This window comes from Myripristis murdjan, chromosome 16, assembly GCF_902150065.1.
Source record: "Myripristis murdjan chromosome 16, fMyrMur1.1, whole genome shotgun sequence".
Classification (NCBI taxonomy): domain Eukaryota; kingdom Metazoa; phylum Chordata; class Actinopteri; order Holocentriformes; family Holocentridae; genus Myripristis; species Myripristis murdjan.
In genome coordinates this window covers 15841743-15865847 of record NC_043995.1, presented here as the reverse complement: position 1 = coordinate 15865847, position 24105 = coordinate 15841743, and the positions used below count along the sequence as shown (strand labels likewise).

Below are 24105 nucleotides of genomic sequence, written 5' to 3'. Positions count from 1 at the left end.
AAGGTAATGTGAGTCAGCTCTCTGCCACCAGCTGGTGTTAGCAGCAGCAGTGTCACTTCCGGTCATAGTAACACTGCCACGCCAAGATGGACGAAGCAACAGTGGAGCTCGGAGCCGAAAACAAACCATGTGCTGGCAAGTCAAACGTGAAATCAGCCAGCGACGGCGGCGGCGCTGACGGTAAGTATCTGTAATTAGCGTGTTTGCGCACGGGGCTGCGTTAACGTGTGCGCGTGTGCAGCCTTAGCTCGTGTCAACGCTGCTGCAACTTTGGCGCAGGCTGGTCGTGCAGGGCATGCTCTCCAATATTGTGCTTTCATTCCTAATAATCGTAATAATAATATTGATAAACAGCCTGCGTTGTGTTTCCGTGATGCACGCATTGAGATGCACCGATCCGCCTCAGAGGTTTACCTGAGTTCAACCAGGCGCCCCTGCTCGTCACTAGATCTTGATTAAAAACTAGTCATCCATAACAACCGAGTTATTGTGAGCGACTCAGACCGTGGACAGTGATTTCAGGAGGATTATTATCAGGCCGGGATGCCTACTAATAATAATGATCGAACCGAGCGCATTATTTTATTTTATTTTATTTTATTTATTTATTCATTGAAATAAAGCTGAATGTCACTGAGCACGTCGGTCCAGTGCAACTGTGTGATGCAAATGTTTCCATACAAGCATTTAGCTGGGGTTTGTGTCACAATCATAAATACTTTATTCATTGGGTCAGTTTCAGTTGCTCAAATTTTCAAGAGAAGGATCACATAAGAAATTGAAAAATAAATTTAAAATCACATGCCTTAGAAATTTATTGAATAAAAAATGATGTGCATTATGTATGCCCGTACCATCTCAAACTGATGTATTTTAAATATGGTTTTCAGACAAACATAAAAATAATGTGGGCATACTAATCACAGGAGTGCACAGTGTAAACACCTTACATCAGTGAATGCATGCTGCACACTGTGCACTTGAGTAATGACCACTGATCTTCTATACAGTTTATATTATAAAGAAGTGGTAGTGACTTAACATGCTGTGACTATGACAGTAGGCTATTTCAGTTTATTCAGGCTGTACATGGCATGAGCAGCCCAAGCTGTGACTCTGACGAGTGAAAGCGAGCACTAGTCAGTTATCTGCCTCAGAGGTGAGTAGTCGAGTTTCCTCAGCCAGCCGGCCAGCGGTTAGTTGACGTAGTTGATGTAATCGATAAACAGTGCTGTTGTGGGGGTGTTGTCAGGAAATATTTATCCTGTCAACCCAGATTCTGCAGTCCCATCACACTGAGAGATTGTCACAAATCAAGTACACTTTTTTTCTCCTCTCACAATTAATATGAGGCTCAAATGTTAAGAATTATTCATATGAAATACTGAGTACCACACGTTACAATACGTATGAGTAACAGTCCAATTTGTGTCGCAGTACAGTGCAATATGCAATACTGGTGAATATGGAAAACACATTATATGATCATTTGAGTGACAAACTGACTCAAAACAATGTAATTCAAACTTCCTATATGGATTTATTAAAATAAAATGATTAATGTAGTTATGTAACACAGTGCACCAGAATAGTAATTGTTGCATCATATAAAAATAAAGTACATAAACTATACATATTGTTACATATACATGGGCATAAAGAATCAATCAGTTTATTTATTTGCACATCTATTACATTGCATGCTATCTGAGTTTTTTTTTATTGGTGAAATGACTCATACAGATGCACATAACAATCCTTGTGGTTTGTTACAGGACTGTCACAGTTGGCAAAACCCACAGTTTGCTGTGTGTGTGTCTGTTTTTAGGATTATGTAGAGCAGCCTGAGTACATACACCACAGTCCAACCTTTCAGGAAAGCAGTACACATCATTTATGTCCCCCCATTTCTCTCTCAGTTTTGGTACTCTTTCAACTAATTTTGTCCGACGCATGTACTTCAAAACCCGTCTGATTCTGTGATTCAGAGGTCTAGTGTCCTCAACACTTCGTTTTTGAAATAATATAAGGGTGTGTTGTTTGAAGAGCAATTCCTTGTTGAGTTCATTATAACTATACCTAAATGAGGGTTGGGGTGTTTTCACTTTCACTTCGCTCAATTTAAAATAAGCATAAGCATTTCAATTGGATTCAGTAATTCAGAATGTAGCTTTTGCAGGGAATTATTGTGACTTAAACTGAACCGAACCCATTCATGTTTACACTAAACAATAACGACGTACAGAGCATAAGGACTGAACAATTAGTGGAAATATTAAAATGAAATTCACATCGTGTTTCTACTCAAATGGCAATTGTAATATTGGCCATAATAATTTCATTATGACTTGATTATATGATTGTTATGATGGCCTTTTTGCACGTTTCAACTTTTTTGTGTGATAGATTCAGATTTATGACCAATATAATGTAAATGACTATTGATTTGTATTCTTTGAGTAATGGAGAGACAGAAATAGCAGTACTCCACAGTACCTGTGGATCTTGAATGAAATATAATTTTAATATATAAAATAAAGAATGATTTGCACCTCTGCATTTGTGTTTTCCTTTTTCCCTTTCCCTGGTAACAGGAGTGGGCCTGACCTCCCATTTTCCCCTTTCTATTTTTAGGGGATGGGCTTTTCTGCTGTCGGGATTGTGGAGAGGCTTTCAGAGAGGAGGCAGCCTACCTGGAACATCACCATCAGCACAACCAAGAAAACCCCGGAGTGCATTTAGACCCTCAGATGGATGGTTTACGTGATGTAGAAAAAACTGGTCAAAGAACTCACTTTTGCGCTTTATGTTCTCTCACGTTTGTTGACTCAAATGAATTCCACTCACACATGGCAAAGACTCATGCTCAAGTACCCCAGAAGGAGCCTGTTGCTCAGATAAACTCTGGGGTGACAAAACAGCACCTCTATGAATGTCCAGAATGTGGGAAATCTTATGGTGTGTTTGGACACTTCCTCAACCATCAGCGCTCTCACAGGCAAGCTTCTAAATCAGTTTTCACCGAGCTTGAACACTTGAAAAAGAAGTCGTTTCAGTGCGAGTCTTGCGGACGGAGTTACTCTCGTGCATCTGCTCTTGATGCCCATCGTCGCTGTCACGAGGGAAAATTAATAAAGTCACGAAACAGAAGTTCAGGAGATTCATTTCCCACTGAGGAGTCAGTGGAAAGCGAGCACAGTGAAAACCCAACAGATGATGCACCTCAAAAGCTTTTTAAGTGTTCATGTGGAAAAGCCTTTACTGCCCTGTTACGCCTGAAAACACACCAGCGTTTCAGTCGTAACAGCCAGTGCTCGCCAGAACAGATGAAGGAAAAACCAAAGAAAAGCTTTTGCTGCAGTGAGTGTAAAAAGACATTCAGTGGCCATATTGCCCTTTTCAACCATCAGAGATGGCATGCCAATCATTCAGACGATGCTGCAACAAAGTTTCCCTGTGAGGAGTGTGGAAAGGTTTTTATGACTTTAACATTCTACTACAAGCATCAACGTTTGGCACACAGCGACGAGACTCCAGCAAAGTCATTCCTTCATCAAGTGTGTCAGCTGCAGAAGAAGGCTTTTGAATGTAAGGATTGTGGGCTGAAGTTTTCCAGGGCTTCCGCACTTCACTCCCATCAGCTTCATCACACTGATGTCTTCAGAGACGCAGAGAAGGAGGCTCAAATTCCAACCTCACCACTACCTCAACACAAGTTCTTGGAAGGCAAAAGGGAGGAGGGACAGCACTTAGCAGAAGAGGTTAGATCACAGGACGCACCTCGTACCACTGTGGCTGAAGAGGACTGTGTTATTGAGATCGAAGAAGACATGGATAGCTATGAAACTGGTGATTTTAATGTAGAGGTTATCAGTGTAAGTGGATCTGACGAAGAAGAGCCCCTGCAAGACCTGAATCCTGATCTTGAGCTGCTGTGTGAATCTGATCAGGAGCTAAAAGAGGACATCGAAACAGAACTTTCCCCCAGTAGTCTTGTGTCAAAACCAGAAATTGATCTGAAAATTGTACAAGTTGACTTTGAGCATGTTAAAGACCAGGACACACTGGAAATAATGAAAATTGATGATAAAGTAACAGTTGAAAGATTTGACTGTCCAGAGTGCCACCGCTGGTTTTCTTCTGCCTCATCATTGCGTGTTCACAGAATGTGGCATGGACTTCATAAGAAAAAACAACAGACTCAAGGTCAGCCAATGGCTGTTTACACATGTGACATCTGTGGCCATGAAACCAGCAGCCATGCGACACATTATAATCACATACAAAAACATAAAGATCCCAAACCATACAAGAATGTATTGTACCAGGCTGCAGGGTTAGAGAAGAAAAGTTTCAAGTGTGATGAGTGTGGTAAATGTTTCTCACGCATGTCTGCTTTGATCTCTCATCAGTTACATCATCCTAAAAGAAAACCATATTCATGCCCAGATTGCACAATGTCTTATTCTCATGCAGGTAGCTTGTATAATCATAGGAAACACTGCCCTGGTCAAAAAACAGAGAATGATATCACAGTCACTAAGAAAGAGTTCAATCCAAAGAAGACCCTTCTAGGGCCCAAGATTTATCATTGTGAGCAATGTGGAAAGGGGTTTTGGTCTTTAGGCGCTTACTCTCATCACAAGCAAAGTCAAACTCAGTGTGCAGACTTGAGGCAAAGGAAAGGTCATACAGCGTCTTTGCACTCTGTTAATGGACATCCACGCTCTAGTATTAAAGTTGCATGTCCAGTTTGTGGTAGGAAATTCCGTCACAAAGGTATAATGAAATTGCATATGCGGAAACACGAAGATGGAAATCACAAATGTGAACTGTGCAGCAGATCCTTCCGGCTTTTCTCCAGCCTCCTCAGACATCAGGTTGTGCATAATGCACAATTGCTCCCGCCCCCCGTTAAGTCTTTTCAGCATCAAGTTGAACAAGTGAAAAAGAACACATACAGCTGTCCTGACTGTGGGAAACTGTTTTCACGGGCCAAAGCACTTCAGTTTCATATGAAAAGCCATGGTTATGAGTCTGGATATTCACCATCATCATCATCAGGATCCACTGTCACCCTAGAAGAACTCCAGTGCTCAACATGCCTTGCACATTTCAACACAAAGTCCTCCTTACGGGCCCACCAAAAACTTTGCATCAAAAGAGACAGTCAAGCACTTGATGAAGCCACAATAACTTCAGGAAATAGTGTCACAAAGGGTAACATAGATGTCAGCAGAACAGGAGGCACAGAGGAAGAGACAGTGGATGCTGAAATAAAGGAAGACATGGACAGCGGGGAGCTGAAAATGAAAAATCACATAGCTGATTGCAACTTGGAAAACTCTAGCACATCTGATTTAAAATACAAATGCAAAGTGTGTGAGAGAAGCTTTTCAGTGGTTGGAGCTTTGAATTTTCACAAAAGAATTCATCTCCAGGGTCACAAATCAAAGGCAAAGATAAAATTACCCGTGTCTATAATGCTTAAGAAACCCAAACAGGAAGAACCATGTAAGGGATCATTTTACTGTTCAGAATGTGGGAGACGATTCATCTCTAACTCGGCTCTTGGTTCTCACAAAAGATGGCACACGGAGAAGAACATTTCCGGCTCTTTAATAAGAGATGAATTGAGCTCCGTTACCCCTAAGACAGAGGATGAAGGACATTTTCAGTGCAACAAATGTGGCAAGCAGTTCTTCCACATGTGCGTTCTCCAGCGCCACCAGTTGTACAACCCCCTCTGTCATATCAAGAGTGAACCAGGAACTGAATCAAAGAAAAGTGTGGAGAGCAGCAGCAGATCACCACTGCCAGAATTTTCATGTCCAGAATGTAGCAAAACATTTGTGCGAGGTTCCCTTTTAGCTGCTCACTATGAAAGTGAGCACAGCAACACTTTAGAGTCTGCAGATCCTCAAGGTGAACAATCCCAACTCACATCAACAGACCTGACTCCAGAGCAAGGGGACGGCGAGCTCGACGGGTGTGAAGAGATCTCATCCAATAAACTGAAATCAAAAGTTAACAAGTGTCCACTCTGTCCGATGACTTTTGCTAAGGTCAGAGGCTTACGTGCCCACAAGTGGCAGGCCCATTCACAGCGCACAAAAGGAAAAGATAAAGTCACATCAGGTGCAAGTAAAGATTCCTCTGCCTTGAGTGGTGAAGTCAACAAGAGAGAGGATAGTTTGACTAGAAACGCTGACACCACAGTGATGGGCAAATGCATCGTTGTTAAGAAAAATGGCACTGTTGTTAGGGGAAGGAAGAAAAGCAGATTAAGCCACCCACCTATGAAAACTCACCCCTGCCTTGACTGTGGGAAGCAGTGCAGTTCTGCCAGTGCCCTCCTCAATCACAACAAGGCGTGCCTAAAGCTTAAGCAGGAGCCTAAACAGGAGATTCAACCTCGTGAAGCCATGGCTGAGGTGCCCCTAACTGTTGGTCGTCAGTCTGAGCATGCAGTCAAATGCCTCTTCAAGTGTGATAAGTGTGGGAAGGCTTTCCAAACAGAGGAACAATTGGTAACCCACAAAACTCAGGCGAAGAGCAGGCCTTACTGTTGTGCCCTCTGCTGCCATGGGTATTGGACTGAGACTCAGCTTCAGCAGCATCTTGCCTGGCATGACGAGATGCGTTGTCGTCTCCCGATTGAGCTTCGTTACAGGCTCAGCGCTGCTGTGACTTCAAGGCCTTTACAGCCAAACCTCTCCACTGCTGACAAGTGGGGGGACTCTCCTCCTATGCTTAACCCCGCCAGTCGGGCTCAGAGTAGCCACAAGTGCCAACATTGTGGCAAAGCCTTTCTTTCACCCACTGCATTACAAAAACACGAAGCTCAGCACAGTGACAGTGACTCGTACTGCTGCTCTATTTGCCCTAGGACCTTCAGTGAAATTCAGGACCTCATCGATCATCACCAGGAATGCATGGGTGATTACAAACAACAGAGTGATGCCCCTGCTGTTGTCTCATCAGGAGACACCAATGGCCTTACCTGTCTTGAATGTGGAACTTCTTTTTGTTCAGAAATTGAGTTGCACCAGCACTACATTGAACATGCCCATGGAGCCCATGCCCATTAGTCTACACAAATTGTACCTAGCTTAAAAAAAGACACATTAGATTGTGGAAACTGTTTTGTGGTTGCCATACTACTTCAGTGTTTATTTGTTAGACTTTTGTTGCATTTAGGCTAATCAGATGGGACTGAAATCATTTTGATTTCAATTGTTTTTCTTTTCTTTTCTTTTTTTTAAATTTTAGAATCTGATGTTTAAAAAGTAAAGCAGCTCCTTAGTTTGTTTCCTTAGTCTCAGGTTCTCTTTTACACTGGATTAGCAGACTCTATGTGCAAGCGTTGTAAAGAAAAACAACTTTTGATTAATTTCCAAAATTGTTCTGCTCAAATGTTGCAGGCTTATAGTTTGAAACTCATAGTTTCAAGGTTTCAACAAAATGTAAGTCCTATATCTTTTTTTTCTTGTTTAGGGGCCTGCCTTGTTGATCCAAAAGCCTCGGGGTTCATTCTGAGCAGCACAATGTACTGAAGTGGGATAATTCATATTAAGACCTCAAAAATAAAATTCCCCAAACAATAAAATGTCATCAAACTGCTTCCAGTTTCAATACTTAGAGAGGAATGTGCACTGACTCTGCACAGATAAATCACTGTCATGTTGCTGCGGTCCACCTGAGGTTTGGATGAACAGGGTTCTGTTGTATATGTAGCAGAGAAAAGATAAAGATGTCGCAAAGCGTACCTCCGCACTTATTTTTTAAATAACTAAGCATTGGTCAAATAATGGGCTGTTATGTATAAACTTCCAGCCAATTGTTTCCATTAAACACTTAATTTTCATTAGCATACTACTATTTACTTGTGCATTAACTGTTTAACAAGCTTTCATCTAAGTTCCTTATGAATGTTACTTTTCTACTTTGTAAAAAGGCTATGCTTACTAAAATAAGCTTAGATAGAATTTAAGTTAAGGTAGAGTAGTTGTTAATCAGTTGTTATAATATTGATTTAGTGGGGGAAAATAGTATTGTCAGAGCACTGTTTCACTCCTCTTATAATTTATAAACATCTTTTTTTCAAGATGACCAGTCTGTATTCATTTTGACTACAAGTTAAACTTACTGTCTGAGATGAAGAAAAAGTTCTATAAAATGTTTAAATTGAACTATTTTTGTGTGATTTGTGTTTTATTGTGTTGTGTATGTGACTATTTCATCAAGCTTGGATTTTTTTTTTTTTTTTTTTTTTTTTTTTTGGTAACATTTAATGTAGTAGTAGTTACATCTACTTAATGTCCAGGTTGTCACTCATCTTCTGACCAATTAATCAGTCCAGTCAGGGGACTACTACACAGAAGGATATGCTGAATCATTTGTAATCAAAATGACCAAACTCTAGTTTTAAATCTCAGCATCAGAACATCAGCCAAAAATATTGGTATGAATGTTTTAGCCAAATTTTTACAATATATATAGGCCTGCTAGAGATGACTATTTCTTCTTCTAGCCTTTCAGCCATACATATAGAAAGCTAAAAATGAGAAGCTTTAATGTGTGATGCTGAAAGTACCAAGGCATCTATGTGAAGTGGTCAGAGGTTTATTTATGAGTTGGTGTACTGAGCCGTCTGTGAATGAAGAGAAGAACAGCAACTCAGTCTTGTAAGTCTGTGTGCCTTTCTGCACTTAATACTGTCTACGCCCAATAATACTCAGACCTTTTCTACCTGTTAACTGAATGCAACATCTCGATGAAGCAGCTCACAGCATTCAATTAAAAAATAATGAATTGTTCTCCACTACTGATAAAGTGACAAGATGGGTGTTCATCATTTATATTATGCACTTACTTTTAAAAGCTAGTACTGAATGAATGACTGCAGTGGTGATAAATGCATATTCACCTGTAGAGTTAAAATGTCTTGGGCTAACTGACAAAAGGTTTGCTTGACAGTTTTTCCTAATTAATACTGGTCATTCTTTGTTCAGGGCATCATGACACACGCGGATTGTGGACTGACCTTTAAACACTGGGTAATCTTCAAGACCCACCTGCAGAAGCATATCCTGAATGAGAAGAAGGGAGACAGCAAGCAGCAACAGGAACCACGAGGAACTATTTTCTGAGAGCGTCACTGATGGAGAACCGAGTGATGTAGGTGATGTTGATGCAAATAAAAGCTTCCCTCTCAGTCCAAGGCTGTGAAGATGCTACAGCCTCAGTGCAGGAGAAGCCTAGTGTTAGCCCCTCTTGCACAATCTGTGGAAAGGTTTACATTTATCTGATGTCATTCAAAAATACCAAAAGTTGCATGAAAACCAGGCCAGCAAAAACAGAACCAGAGCCATCCAGAGCCTGTGTGTCCACTGTGGGGTTTCATTTACTAGGCCAGTGCTACTAATGGCACCTCTAAAGTTGACATGCCACCTGGATAATTTCAATCCATCCCTCTCAGATGCAATCAGTGCAGCAAAGACTTGACTTCTTTCCAGACATGGGCAATCCACTTTGATCTTCATAAACAGATCCCATTTTGGAGTCTAGGTTGTGCCAGAGGCTTCCGAAATGAAAGATCACTGGGTAAACATCTGAGTGGCCACTATTGCAAAAAGCACAAGTGCAACATTTGCTTCAAGATGCTCCGTGTGCCTGCTGAGCTTCACTACCACTATAACACACACATTGGAGCAAAGCCTTTCCAGTGTTCGCTCTGCGAGAAAAGCTTTTCCCAGTTGGTTATCTGATCACACATTGAGAAAAAAAAGCATTTTTGAGCATATGTCAGGTCCAGCACAATGCCTCTGGGGACCAAGATTTCTTCATTTAGGGGAGGGAAGAGGGTGGCTGAAATGAGGAGAGTGATTTTCACAAGTGTTGAAAATGAAGCAGAAGTGGACATGTACACACAAGAGCTGCCAGCAAGGGAAGAAACCATGGAGACAAGGAAAAAAATTTGGGAGTGCGAGGATTTTGATTTCGAAGATGAGTCTGATTGCAGAGAATCCATGCATAAAGAGTTTGATTTAAAGCTCTCAGAACCATCAAGCCTGTCTGATTCAGAAAATGAAGACGCACAGGCCCGGAGCAGGATGAGGCCCGGAGCAGGATGAGAACAGGCCACAGGCATCAAACATGCACAGAGAGCACATTAGATATTTGGAAAGGGGAATGTTTTGAATGTGATATGGGCTTTGATGAAGAGGTGAAGTTGCACTTGCACTACATGAAACATGCCAGTGGGGAGTTGCCCATACCACAAGTTGAGGGATCAGTTAGTTAAGGCTCACATAACAACATTTATCTGTTTGGTATTTTCTAGTGCTGGTGCCTTCCTTTCCCTTAATAATGCCTCTCTGCCACTGAAAGAAAAGCTATTGGACCAGATTATGGGTTCTCAATTGTTTCCTTATTTATTTATTTATTTATTTATTTTAAATAGACATTCAAATGTTGGGCAAAGAAATGAGGGTTAGCAAATACTTTGTGTACAACTGTTTTAAGATTTCATATTAATGAATAAAATTAATCGTGTGTGATGCTTAGAATTCCACATAACCAACTTATAACATCAAGTAGTGTTATACATTTTTTTAACATATTTTTTCTATTATATGGTTTGTATTAGACTTAAAATAAGTTAAACCTCACCTTATGATGTAAAAAAAAAAAAAACACCAACAAACAATATTGAATGTATACAATAGGTTGTTATCTTAACTACCTCATGTTATTAGGTAAAATGCAGTGAAAACAAAAGTAGGTGTTGAAAAAATAAAAATTAAACAAGTAAAAGAGATGAGGCTCTGGGGAAAAAAATGTAAAAACCTGAACTGAAATGAGCTCATCTACTTGTAAAACTAGTATTAAGTAAAATATGTGAAATATTTTTAGTTTTTGTATTTGTTTATGCTGTATGCACAATACTACTACTACTACTAGTAGTAGTAGTAATAATAATAATAATAATAATGCAATTAAATTATATTTTATTTATCATTCCAGATTTATCAAATGCATCTTTTCTTCCTGTGTTATTATTATTATTATTATTATTATTATTATTATTTGTAATGCAACAATGCAATTTACCCACAGGTTTAATCTCGTAAACAAATCAACAGGGATAATGAATGAAAGTTGGCTTGCCCTAAAAAACTACAATTTCCATGACCCTCGCGCGCTCCGTGTTAGACGGTGACGTCATCATGTCTGCAGCTCGTCTATGTTGGCTTTGTGCGAAACGACGCGGAGATGTTTGGGCGGACAAGTGATCCTAGGTAACCTTATATCTACATCTCACTGTAGGCATACAGCTATGTGAGTGTGTGAGTGTGTGTGTGTGTGTGTGTGAGAGAGAGTGTTTGTATGTGTGTTAACGGATGGACACAGCAAATCAGCGAATACCTGCTACTTTGTCCCTGTAGCAAATCGAATTACGAACATTTGTAGATTGATTATGCCTCAAATTATTGATGCAGGCTAACTAGGCTAACATTTTCTGTCGGTATTATTATGCACTGGTTGCCCTGAGAAAATGGTCGGCGTGTTGAAATATGTTCCACTCCCTTATTTAGAGAAAATTGGCCAGTTTTGATTTATTTGATGCTCCTGATGCCAGCTGCTGTCCTCCCAGCCCATCGGTCTTTTGTAATACAAATGTTTGTAAGCCCATTCATTCGCTGCTCTCCCAGCTGTCGTCTTGTACGGGTCACAGAGATCTGGCTCACCCTTTTCAAGGAAACGGCTTGTATGGAACTCCTTGAAAATAGGGATTGCCATGGCTTTATGGACCAACATTAAAAAAAAAAAAATGCTTGGTGGTAGGCTAATTGAGTTTTCCGAAATAAAATACCATTCTCTTTGGTTTTGTCTCTCTGGGTGTGTAATGCATGCTCTATACAGGGTCCTGATTTCATAGAGACTCCATCAAGTCCGTTTTGGGAGCCATGCAGAGTCTGACCCAGATGATGAAGAGTGGTCCAAAACCAGCAGAGATTGAGGCTGGGCAAAACCCGGTGACTACAGAAAGCAGAGAGCAGCCATTGGACGGTGAGACTGGGGCCCAGCCAATAGTGAGTGAGACCGAAGCACAAGTAGTGGACAATAAGTCAGCTGTTTCCCTGGAGGGTGAAACCTTGATCGCTCCAGATGAGAATGGGGAAGGGGCGCAATTGCTGGGAGGTGAAACACTACAACTGTCCGGAAATGTGGCAGACACTCAAGCACTGGAGAGCGAAGCCGCTGTCCCCTCACATGACACCGGAGGGACGGCAGTGGACAGTACCTCAAAGCCCAGTGCCCCTACAGAACTGGTGCCTGATGGGAAGCAGAATCCTGATTGTGCTGCAGAAGAGGCGAGGAAAGTGGATAAAGTAGTTCCTGAGAACAGAAAATATATTCCTTGTAAGAAGGACAGGTTGGATCCTCTGAAGATGGACATGTCCAAGCCAGTGGTTATGCCTCTCACATGTGAGTGCTTTAACTTCTCAGTGTGTATTTTTACATTTGATCTTATCCCTTTATTTGTTTCCTCTTAACCCTCAACTCATTTTTTTTTTTTTAAGATTAATTAAGGTTATTTTCCACCTGGGACTTATTTTCTTAACATTTGCTATCATGGCATTCGATTTTGTTAAAAATCACATTGCTTATTTCATGTTAGTGCTTCGCTGCATAACTCAAGCTTGCTGGAGAAAGCAATTAAATGTTGATTTAACAAAATCAAAATCATCATGAGGGCAGAAGATTGGAAATTAAGGCTGATAAATAACCAGAATTATCAATTAAAGAACAGTACTGCTGCTGAACACTGGCTCATTCTAACTCATATAGCACAAATTAGCAGTAGAAATGGATAAATATATTAGCACATCTCCAGGTAATAATTTTGTCCGCTCGCAAACTTTTCTTAGCAGTATGCATGTTAGAAATGCGTGGCTTCCATGGTTTGCCTATGGCTGCCCCAGTTGGACAGAGCTGTAATTCTGTCCTCCAGGCAAATCCTGGGCAGGATCATATGTTTTGTCTGGTGTGTGTGTGCCGGGTGTGTGTAAGGCTGTCCGCAACTAATCTCGCAAACTACTGGGCCTATCAGCATAATATTTTTTTAAAACCTTACTATGGCCATGTTTGCTCCAATCTCGTGCACTGCATTTTGTGGGTGCTTTTATAAAACACACTACTGACAAAGGAAGTCAACAGAACAAGGAGCAGAAACATGAGGGAAAAACACTGTCAGAAGCTGATGTAAAAAAAAAAAATGACAGTAAAAAATGACATGTAATAGAGCCGTCACTGTTTCATATGTCAACAGACTAATTTGTCTTCTTCGTGGGTCTTTAGAATGCAGCGGAAAAGTAGACAACATCAGGCTGGAGGAACCTTTTAGAACCTTCTAGTTCCTGGAAAAGTAGTCCCTGGGCCTACTCAGCCTATTCATAGGGTGGCCTGCAGGCCACATCTGGCCTAGAAGCCAAGTGGCCCAGCAAGCTTGAATAGGCTATTTCAAAAGCTATTTTAATATTTTAATTGTAATATTATTTTATAAAAGTATTTGTCAATAGCCTGAATAGTTACAGCACAGTGAGCATGGCCTAAAATCCATAAGCAGCCAGGAGGCAAAACCAACCTTTTCCGACAATGAGGATATCTTTCACAGATCAACATTTTCCCATGAGACACAATTCAGACCGCGCCTTATAGCTTTTGAAAACACCTGGCTATTGACACTCACAAATAGGCAAGTGCTCTACTTTTTTTTTAAAAATCATTTTCTGCTTTATTTGACAGTCACAGTGAAGATAGACAGGAAAGGCAGGGAGAGAGAGGGGGGATGACATGCAGCAAAGGGCCTGAGATCGGATTCGAACCCCGGTTGCTGCAATCGGGACTAACCCCCGGTACATGGTACACACTCTTTACCGATGAGCCACTGGTGCGCCCGGCAAGTGCTCTGCTTTAAATATGTCTCTGTCAACTCTGAAACATAAAACTGACAGTTAACACTGTTGGTTTAACCCTGCCTGGACTGGTAAATGCTTGTTTATTTTGCTGCCATCTCCAAGCACCAAACCAGTGTGTTGTAAATGCAAATTACAGTGAATGCACTGTGAGAGTTAAAGAATGTAACATTTGGAGGCTCCTCGTTGAGAAACACCAAACTTTCCACAGGATAGGGACGCTAACATGCAGAGTTTAATTGTATCTTACAGTTGGAGCTGTATTACCTTGGACATTGTTGCAGTCTTGTGTGTGTGTGTGTGTGTGTGTGTGTGTAAGAGAGGAACTGGTAGACAGAGATAGAGTGTGCTGTTGGTTATTGTCATTGCCACTCGTTATGATTCTGTGCACTGATAGCTCTTTTTTACTCTGTGTGCTTTGTGATGTGTCTGGGTCAGATATGTGACCAAAAATAAATACATTTTTAATTTAAAAAGTGAAACAATAAACATTTCTATTTTCACTACATTCATTTGTGTTAGTTTAAAATATGTCATTACCAAAAGCTGAAAAAAGGTTTTAAATAGACTGCTTAAAATGTCTGGCCCATAAACATTTCCTGCTTTTTAAATCTGCCTCAACTGAATTTGTAAACGAATAGCCCTGCCATATGACTTTTGGCAAACTGCCGGAAATTGCTCTCTAGCCACAGGTTCCTGACCAAAACCTAAAGCCTAACCCTGGAGTTCATGAGTTTACTGGGTGCAGTCTCCTAGTTACCTTGTGCAAACCTACAACCACATTTGTTCTCTCATGCTTCAAGCTTTAAACCTGCTATGCATACCTCTTTATGCCTTTTGTAGTGTCTCTTTAAACATATAAATTATGTGTAAATTTTCTCCCCAACCTTGTCCTGTAGCATCTCAGCTATCCCTGCAGTGCATTGAGTGCCACATAATCTTCAGCGATCACAAGAGCAAGGAACGTCACCTGAAGTTGAGCCACCCAGCAGAATATGAGCAGTGTATACTGAGGAATGCCCTTTTTGCCTGCTATGTTTGTGACCGCCACTTCACAAACTCCACAGAACTCATGGCCCACCAGAAAGCCCATATAGAGAAGAAACCCTTCAAGTGTCCCATTTGCAGCCAGGCCTTCAACAAGTCATCAGAGCTCACTCTTCATAAAAAAATTCATTTTGGCCGGGATGGTTATGCCTGTGCGGACTGCGGCAAGCCTTGCAAAACACTAACCTTGCTTAAGTACCACCGCCGCACACACACCGGAGAGAGGCCATATGTGTGCAAGGAGTGTGGAAAGAGATTCAGCATGTCTAAGGCTCTCCAGAAACACATGTTGTCGCACTCACCGGAGAATGCTGAAGGGGATGGGGGTGACACCTCTGCCACTGCTAAAGCACAACAGAAGAAAAACAATGGTAAGACAAATTGGTCATATTTCTATATTAAAAATGTAACAGAGGTATATTTTTACATGTTAAATGAAAATGTTTTTTTTTTTTTTCTGTTTGTTTGGCAGTCATAATAACTTTTAATTTTATGTTGTTTTTTTTTTTTGTTTGTTTTGTTTTAACCTGTTATAGGCACTACAGTGAAATATCCCTGTTCTGTATGCAAGGCCACCTTCAAGACTACCAAGACACGGCTGCATCACATGAAAACCAAGCACAATTTATTGCCCTCAGCAACTAGTAATGCCATTCAGCCTGGACAGCAAGTGAAAGAAGCTATACCCATTATAACCCCAATATCAATCTGCCAGCCAGCACTACTACAGATGGAGCCCATTGGACCTCTTCAACAAGTTGATGCTAATATTGACACGGAACAGATTCGCAAACTTATTGAATCTTTGGGAAATGTGCAGAAAGTGAACCAGGTTGTCATATTGGGACAGGTGCCACCTAATGCCTCACCACTGGAGTTGCAACAGATATCAGAGCCAGTTAATCTGAATCTCACTCCGCAGCAGATGGATATTATAGAAATAAAACAGACAGAGTCTAAGACAGCAGAACTGGACAGTTCAAAGAACACTTGTGAGTCAATGGAGCAAACAATTATACTGGAACCTATAACGCCAGATGGACAGTTGGAAAACCCTTCTTTTTCAGAACTGGGTTCCCATTTAGCAGCATCTGAAACTATAGAGCTAACACTTGTTGAACCTGAGCAAACAGAGAGACATGAGGGAGAGATGATGCATCAGATTCTTCAGCAACCTGAGACTGGTACAAATCAGTCTGATTCAGTGAATCAGATGGTTTGTCAGAGTGAGGTGGTTGACCTCAAGGAAAACCTTGAGCAAACAGTCATATTAGAATTTACCTCTGCCTTGATGCCTACTGTAGAGTTAGAAGAAACCCAACCCGTGCCACAAAGTGAAATGCCATCCTCCTCATTAGTACCAAGCACTGAACTGGAGAAGATATCTCATGAGACTGTAATAGGCCAGCAGGAGGCTAACCTATCTGTTCCACTGCTCCTGCCTACAGTTGAGTTGGAACTGACACCTTTACAGACAGATCAGCAAGACCTTCCTGGTTGCCCTTTCATCCCAGCAGATGCATTTACACAAACTCCAGACGAATCTCAACCTAATTCCAAAGCTGAGGCTGATTCAGACATACAAACAGTAAGTCTGAATCACGTCCATTCTTTGAGAGATGAAACTCCAGTAGAAAATGTGCATGAGAGGACTGAACAAGAACCATCTGAGAATTTGCTGGTGGACAGCAGAGAGAGTCAAGAGCAGGTAGAAAAGTTGTCTGAAGAAGATGACTCGCCTGCTAAAGAAGAGATCTCACAATCAGAGACCAAGCAGGTGCAGCATACCTCACACTTACCCGTAAATGTAATGTCAGCCCAAGAACTGGTTAAAGTGCGAAAAAGAAAGCCAGCCAGGACATTTATTTTTCAAGAAAATATGCAAGAACTGCTGGGGACCACACAGAAGAATAATGAAGAAATTGACGTGATACCTGCTAAACGTCAAAGAACCAAAAAGTCCCACCTGGTTGTTAAATTTGGTCCACAAAATAAGGAGAAGAAAAACAAAAAAACAAAGCATTCACAGCAGCATCATTCAGCCCAGGAAGAACAATTAAAGTGCAAATCATCAACTACAAATCTATCAGGTGAAAAACTGCCATCACCAAAAAAGGGAAGAACAGTTAAAAAAGGCAAGACCAAGGGGCATTCAGTATCTAGAGCAGAAATAAAAGCTTCCTCAACCCATAATCCACAAGTGCCACAAATAAAAGAGAATATAAGAAAAAACAAAATGAAAAGGCAAAAAGATGTGACCAGTGATGGTGTCAAGCATGTAAGTGAGCAAAAGATTGTAGTTTCGCCAGTATTTAAGAAGAAAAAACAGCCAAAAATTATGCAAAAAAGTCAGGCCAAGAAAAAGGATGGAAAGTTAACAAGTAAGGAGATGAAGAAAAAATCAACAAAGGAGGAAAAAATGAACACAGAAACAAGCACAGTATCTGCAACCATGCCAGGACAACAAATAACACAAGACTCTCTACTTCTACTGAAGGGTCATAAGCAGCCCCAATTAAAAGTTTACAAACTTGATCCTGCAAAGGCATCAGCCCAGACACAGGAAACCGCCCACAAGTTACAAACAACTTCTCAACAGAGTGATGATGTCACACTTAAAAAGAGAAAAGTTACAAGTACATCTGAAAACAAACTTACAACAAGAGGCAAGAAAAAAGGAGGGAGACCCAAGAAGAACCAGAAAGCCCTTTCATTGTTGTCCTCTCTACGAGTACCCACCCCACCGCCTGAAACGATGCCTTGCAAGCCAAAGACGACCAGAAAACGTAAAGCCTCCTCGAAGGTGGAGACGGAGGGAATAATAACTTCTTCTCATTCCAGGCGTGCTTTAGAGTGTAAGGACTGTGGAGAGAGATTTAGTGAAGTGTCTTCCCTGCAGGAACACAAGACGACAGTGCATGTTGTGGAGAGTCCTGGTCTCACTTACACCAATGGAAACATCTTTGAAGGGGTCTCCAGGCTGGATCTAGGCCAGCCTCCAGAGCGGCATGATGTGGCCATTGGCGTAATGAATGCTGCTACAGATTGGGACACTGAAGCCGAGATGGGTGAGATGGCATTAGAAGACAAAGAGCGGAGTGTCTCTTTCCCAGCTTTGAATCCTTCCCCCTCTTTACCTGTTACTGCTCCAGATGCTGAAACGAGTGGTTATGAGGATAAAAGCGGAAGTACACCTGCAGCAGAAATTGCACCGTTTATGGATATTGCTAAAGAGCTTCCAGACCACTCTAGTCAATGTCTTACCCCTCCAGAAGTTGTCTCACCATATCCCTCAAAGACTGATCAAAAGAAAATGTTTGAGTCAAACAGTGATGACCCTCCACATTTCACATCTAAAACCTCTTTAAATATCTCTACCAAGGAAATGGCTTCTGAGGCAGGTGAGCATTTGACATCAGATGAGGACAAGTCAACATATCAATCCAGTAGACAAGATATCACCAAGAGTCCCTTGGTTCCGAGCTCAGAATCTGAAGTCCAGGGTACCGCAGATGAAGACATTAAGGAAGGCTTACTTCTTGAGGTAGATTTAGTCACTGTTGGGGAGCAGAATGACAGAGATGACCTGACCTTGGCCCAAGACAGTGGTTCCCAAAATGAGCTTGTTGAACCCTGCAATGCTGAAAGTAGCAGCACCGACACACAACTACCTCCTGGTCAGATTGATAATGAATCAACAAGTGAAATAAAATTAACCTCACAGACTGTTTCATGCTCTACACACGAGCCAGAGATCAAAGAAGAGGAAGAAGAAATTTTAGAGCAGCGAAAAGAAGAGGGAGTGAGAGGTGTGACAAGGAGGAGTGTTACGAGGGGTCGGAGACGAGGCACAGGACGTCTAAAAAAGGCTGTGTTGTCAAGGAAAAGTTCAGTCTGTGATGATGTCAGAGAAAAAGACCCAGTGAAAGACGTGGATGAATGTTGTATAGTCTACCAAAAATATCCCCTCACCTCTAATTCTGAAATTAGTGATGGAGGTGAGATCAGCAAACTTAACCATGCTCAGTCAACATCCCAGAGTTCAGAGCCAGAAATCAGCCCCAGATTTCAGTGCGATAGCGCCACTGCTCCTGCCACATCTGTGCCTTCCATACCTTCTTCATCAGAGGAACCTCCTGAGGAGCAAGTGATCTTTCAGCTGGAGCCTGTTACCACCAGTGTTGAGGAGGTGACAAAGTCAGAGGAAAGGCTCGGGCTGGAGGGAGCAGAGGAACAGGACAGAGATAGTGGCCAGTCTCCAGGCATCATAATTGAGAGGATCCTTCCTTCAACACAGAAAGAGAATGGTGACAAGGAGCAGGGCTTGGTGGCAATTAGGAACAATAAAAGACAGGTGAGGATATTAAACAAACTAGTCAGTGTACTGTGAAATGCATATTAATACTGAGCAGTGTAACCAATTTAAATTCTATTTTTACACTCCAGGGTTTGGATTGTGATGCTGAAACTGAAGTGGTGTTCAGAGAAGTCCCAAGAGGCCAGGAAATCAAGGTTGAAGAGAATATCTCAGATCCACCATTGGTTATACAAAGTTGTCAAAGCAGGCAGAGAACAGGCCTGCAACCACAGCACCAGCATGACATAAGGACTGTGCTCGTGAAGCAAGAGACTAGCCTCAGTCTGAATGATGCTCAGACTGCACAGGGCAGCAGACACATCCGCTGGAATGTGGAGCAAATCAACACTGAGAACACCTCTGGGCCAGGTAAGTATTGGGATAATTTTAGGTGAATCCTAATACCACTTAACATGTTTGTATGTTGTCATGGCAGTGGTGACTGGCCAGGTAGGAAGAAGTCTTTTTAGGCCTTTGCATTTTCTGAAACAGATAATTAACTGTTTTTAGGTCTTTTTTTGTTTTCTGTGATAGAGAGCGAGGAGATGACCAGGGACTCCAGCATGGCCCCAGACTTCAACACCAACCAGTGCATTTTCTACCCAGTGAAGGAGGAGGAGAGGGAGGTTCTCCTGGGAGCCTCTCAGAGTGACAGTAGTACTTTAACCATGGGGGTGTCTAGTAATGCCAGGCCTGGCGATCAGGCAGAATATCAGCCAGCCAGTAGTAGTCTTCGTAAGTTATTGTTTTATTCAGTTGCCAGCATATGAAACGTTGCTAGAAATATTGTTGACCATCCTTTGTTGTGTTGGCTTTGATTGTTTACAACAGATGAAGGGAGCCATCCCACAGAAGATTACCAGGAACCCAGAGTGAGAGGGGTCCTATCAAGAGCTGGGGTTACTAATTTTGCAAATACAGAAGGTTTGTGCATAATGTAATATTATGTTGCAGTGAACAATATGTAAAATGGCTTTGTTGAGGTTCTACACCTGTTTGTTATAAATGCAGAACTTAGTTGGTTGTGCGATAACTTTTCTTCCAGGTGAAGCAGACATTGCATGGCAGGATGCAGCAGAGCTTCGGGACTTTCTTCTCCAGAGTTCTGATAGTGAGGACCCGGATGTTTCGGAGCTATCTGATCCTCAGCTCGACTCAGAAGCAGAAGTTATGGCCTGCTACTACAAGAACCAAAGCAGCGGTCCACCACAGCCAATTGAAATGTCACACAAGTACAGTACAGCCTCCTTTATACCAACCCCAGCCTTTTAATTTGAACAGCTGTCAGAAAAAAAAACACAAAGTACAAAACGACCTGTGTAGTGATGCAAAAACAGCATGCTGTTAATAGATTACCCTGTATGAGGGATGCAGTGATCAGTGAAGCACTGACTATAATAGGTAAATACACATTATAAGGTGATTAGGCCATTGGTGATTGGTCAAGCACCGTTTCAACTGCTTGATCATGAAAGAATCAATATTAGATTATCAGACATTATTTAATATACTTGAACAGAAATCATAGCTTTTACTGCCACAATGAAAACCATCTTCATATACTAGTACGAAGAGCTGAGTAGGCACCTATGTTTGCATAAAAACAGATGTATTTACATATGTTTGGGCTGGCCCTGTCATGCACCCATAAGAACAATCTGATACACTGAGTTTTATGGAAATTTTGCCATTAGTGCATGCTCTGCACTTTCATGTAATGCACTGCCATCAGCAGAAAGTCTGTAGAAAAGGCCTCACATCAACTGATCACACTGTTAAAAAATTTGTAATCAGCATAGGCCCCCAAGAAACATGATTGGTACAACTCAACAGCTAAGAAAGTCAGCTTAATACCCTTTTTCTTTTCTAGTGATGTCCTGAACCACACATTCACACTTGGTACCTGCCTATTTTTAGCCACTCAGCAGCTCCACTTTGACATTTGGGGGTTACAAGCTTTGTTCCACACCACCTTGATAGTAATTGCAGTGGGGGGTGAGAGTAACTCACTCTTTCCACCTACATTTTCCCAGCTGGTCCTAGGTTTCCCACTGATTACCCTCTGGTTACAAGCTAAATTGTAATCTTTCACTTTCTGCCACACTGTATATTTGCAAAATGACATTTGTGACGAGTGTATTGAGTTTCAGTTGCACATCAGCATTGGTTTAAAGTTTAGATAACGTTAAACAAGGAGATCTAAGATTCATTTTTTATTGCATGCATTACATATAACATGATGAAATTTGTGACATGTTAAGCTTTTATCACTCTTGATACTTTCATTTCAATACATGCAAGAAAGCCTTGAAAATGTCATACTGCTACACTAGCCAGTCATTGCCCACATACCAGTTTATCATTGCTTTCTGTGCTCTTATATAGTTCTTGCTTGTTTGCTCACATTTTTTTTTTTTTTTATCCTCCAATAGCTTGCCAACCTCAGACAGCCACCTCAATTCCCATGTGCAGAGAGAGGGGAATAGGAGCAGAGAGCCCATTGATTATTTCTCCAAGTATTTTGGCTGGGATACCTGGGTAGAAATTGCCCAGTGCACAAATAAACAATCCAACATGCTCAACCCTGTCACAGCCAAAGAGGTTGCACAATTTGTTGGGATCCACATTGCAATGGGAACACTGAAGGTTAGTCTTTTCATGTTACCTTTATCTTGATTGTCAAAACATTGTTTGCTCCATTGGCTACTACAAAAGTGAAAAAAATTAAGCACAACTATTTATATTGATCGGGGAACAAACAGCAGCCTCTGTTTCTTTCTAGCTATGATAATTTTTGTCACTTGTGTCACTTTTTCTCCAGTTTCCCAGTCTGAAGCTCTATTGGCAGGACTTCACAAAGGTACCACTGATTGCTGAAGCCATGCCGCTCCCCCAGTTCCTCCAGCTTTCTCGCAAGTTGAAGCTAGCTTTTCCTGCAAAGGATCCAATCAATAATGTTAGAGTAGAAGGACATAACCGTGACATCCAGAATGCACAGCACGCTACAACAGTTACTGGTGCATTGAGGAGTGGTAACTATAGCAGAAATGGTCGAATTTCTCTGCTTGGTGATGGACAGAGCCAGTGGGACAAACCAAATGAAGCGAACTCTTTGAGCAGACAGACTGATGCCCTTTGGAAGGTTCAGCCCTTACTGCGCCGTTTCCAAGCAGGATGCCAGTTGCTAAGCCGAGAGGGCGATTATGGAGTAGATCAATATCCTCTTCCTTTGACGACCAGCAAGCTAAACAACAAGAAGTTTTCTCTCCACTGCACAACACTAATTGGGTTTGGTGGTCTGATCCTGCATTTGGATCTTAAATTGGACCTTGCAGACAAAGAAGATGCCGTAGAAAAAATGGTTCCCAGAGGTAGCATGGTGTTTCTTTGCAAACAGGAACTCTCTACGCCTGCAATGCTGGAACGACTGCTACTTGCCGGAGTTCATGGGGCAGGCAGGGTGGGAGGAGAAAGAGGACAGATAGGAGATGAGTTTGTGAGCTCAGATGGGAAGTTGATGTTACGCAGGTCACATCGTGGTTTCATACTTTCAACCGTAGGACACGGCCACAGAAACATGGCATCTCTCATTGACAATTTTGAGAAGGCCCAAATGTCAGCTCGCCTCAACAGAGATCTGCAAAACCTTTACCGTATCCCGCTCAGCACCTCAGTCCCGACTTGCTGGCCTCAAGCCGTGCTGTGGTTCCTTACAGATCTGGCTTTGGTCAACTCATGGCTTCTGTACAGACAGAATCAGGCGTCGGCGTCTGAACCTCTGACCCTCATGGCCTTCAGGCTGGAAGTATCTAAGGCTCTGATCCTGTCCAGTGGCTCAGATACCCAGGACTCGGCTCCTCCTCAACCTCCCACACAGAAAGCTCACACGACGAGTGAAACCCCCAATCCCAGCCTGTTGGAGGAAAGTCCTCTTCCAGATGCAGCCACGCGCTATGATGGCTCTGGTCACTGGCCAGAGCAGCTTGGGGAAGGAGAAGGCGGCAGGTGCCGTTTTGGAGGCTGTGAGAGAACATCTCGAGTACTATGCCTTAAGTGTTGTGTCTTTCTCTGTATCTCACGCAACCACAACTGCTTCTTAAATTTCCATAATCAAGGGAGTTTGGGAAATGAGTGATGTTCTCTCCAAAGCTATCTGTTTACTTTTTATTTAATTTTAAAAAACCTGTCTTTTTGGTTTAGAATGTAACTGTGCTTTTGATGATAAATCTAATTGTAAACCCAGCTATTCGAGAAAGCTGTATGATCGCCTCTCATTTTTCCATAATGCCTCTGTGGCAGTGTCATTCTTTTCTAGGATTATTATGCCGCAAATGAAATCCTTAAACGCTTTGTGATGTGACTTGTTACGGTCTTCCTAATGCTGTTTGTCACGTGCGAAATGAATTCATTTTCAGAGGGAAATGTGAAAAGAGTCATAGCCATACAATTTGTGCTGGGGAAAACAGGAAGAAAGTATGATATTGAAATTGTGTTCTTCATGATGTTATTTTTTAATTTATTTTAAAATGAATCAATTTACATTCCTTATATTGTTGAGCTTGTGTTTGGCTCTTTGAATTTAATATTTTAAATTTATTTATTTGACATTCATTTGCAAAAATACATGAAAGATTTGAAGAAAAAAATTGTCTGACTTCCTTCTTCCCTGCTAAATATGTGCACACACAACTTTTTTAATGACAGCAGCCACTTGTA

At 41.6% G+C, this 24105-nt stretch overlaps 1 protein-coding gene across 3 annotated transcripts; it reads left to right on the top strand.

The window, feature by feature from the left end:
• Positions 1–63: 63 nt before the first annotated feature.
• Positions 64–24028, top strand: znf576.1 (zinc finger protein 576, tandem duplicate 1). Of its 3 annotated transcripts, none has more exons than XM_030073300.1 (11): positions 64–180; positions 9015–9180; positions 11929–12495; positions 14885–15403; positions 15569–19386; positions 19479–19758; positions 19924–20124; positions 20221–20313; positions 20435–20621; positions 21822–22035; positions 22211–24028. In XM_030073300.1, exons 3-11 carry the CDS (start codon positions 11973–11975, stop codon positions 23522–23524), a joined length of 7149 nt encoding a protein of 2382 aa, XP_029929160.1. In that variant the 5' UTR covers positions 64–180; positions 9015–9180; positions 11929–11972; the 3' UTR covers positions 23525–24028. The 3 variants fall into 3 exon arrangements, with proteins under 3 accessions (XP_029929160.1, XP_029929158.1, XP_029929159.1); XM_030073298.1 differs by having other exon boundaries at positions 19900–20124; XM_030073299.1 differs by lacking the exons at positions 64–180; positions 9015–9180 and adding an exon at positions 11225–11303 and having other exon boundaries at positions 19900–20124.
• The last annotated feature ends 77 nt before the right edge of the window (positions 24029–24105 follow it).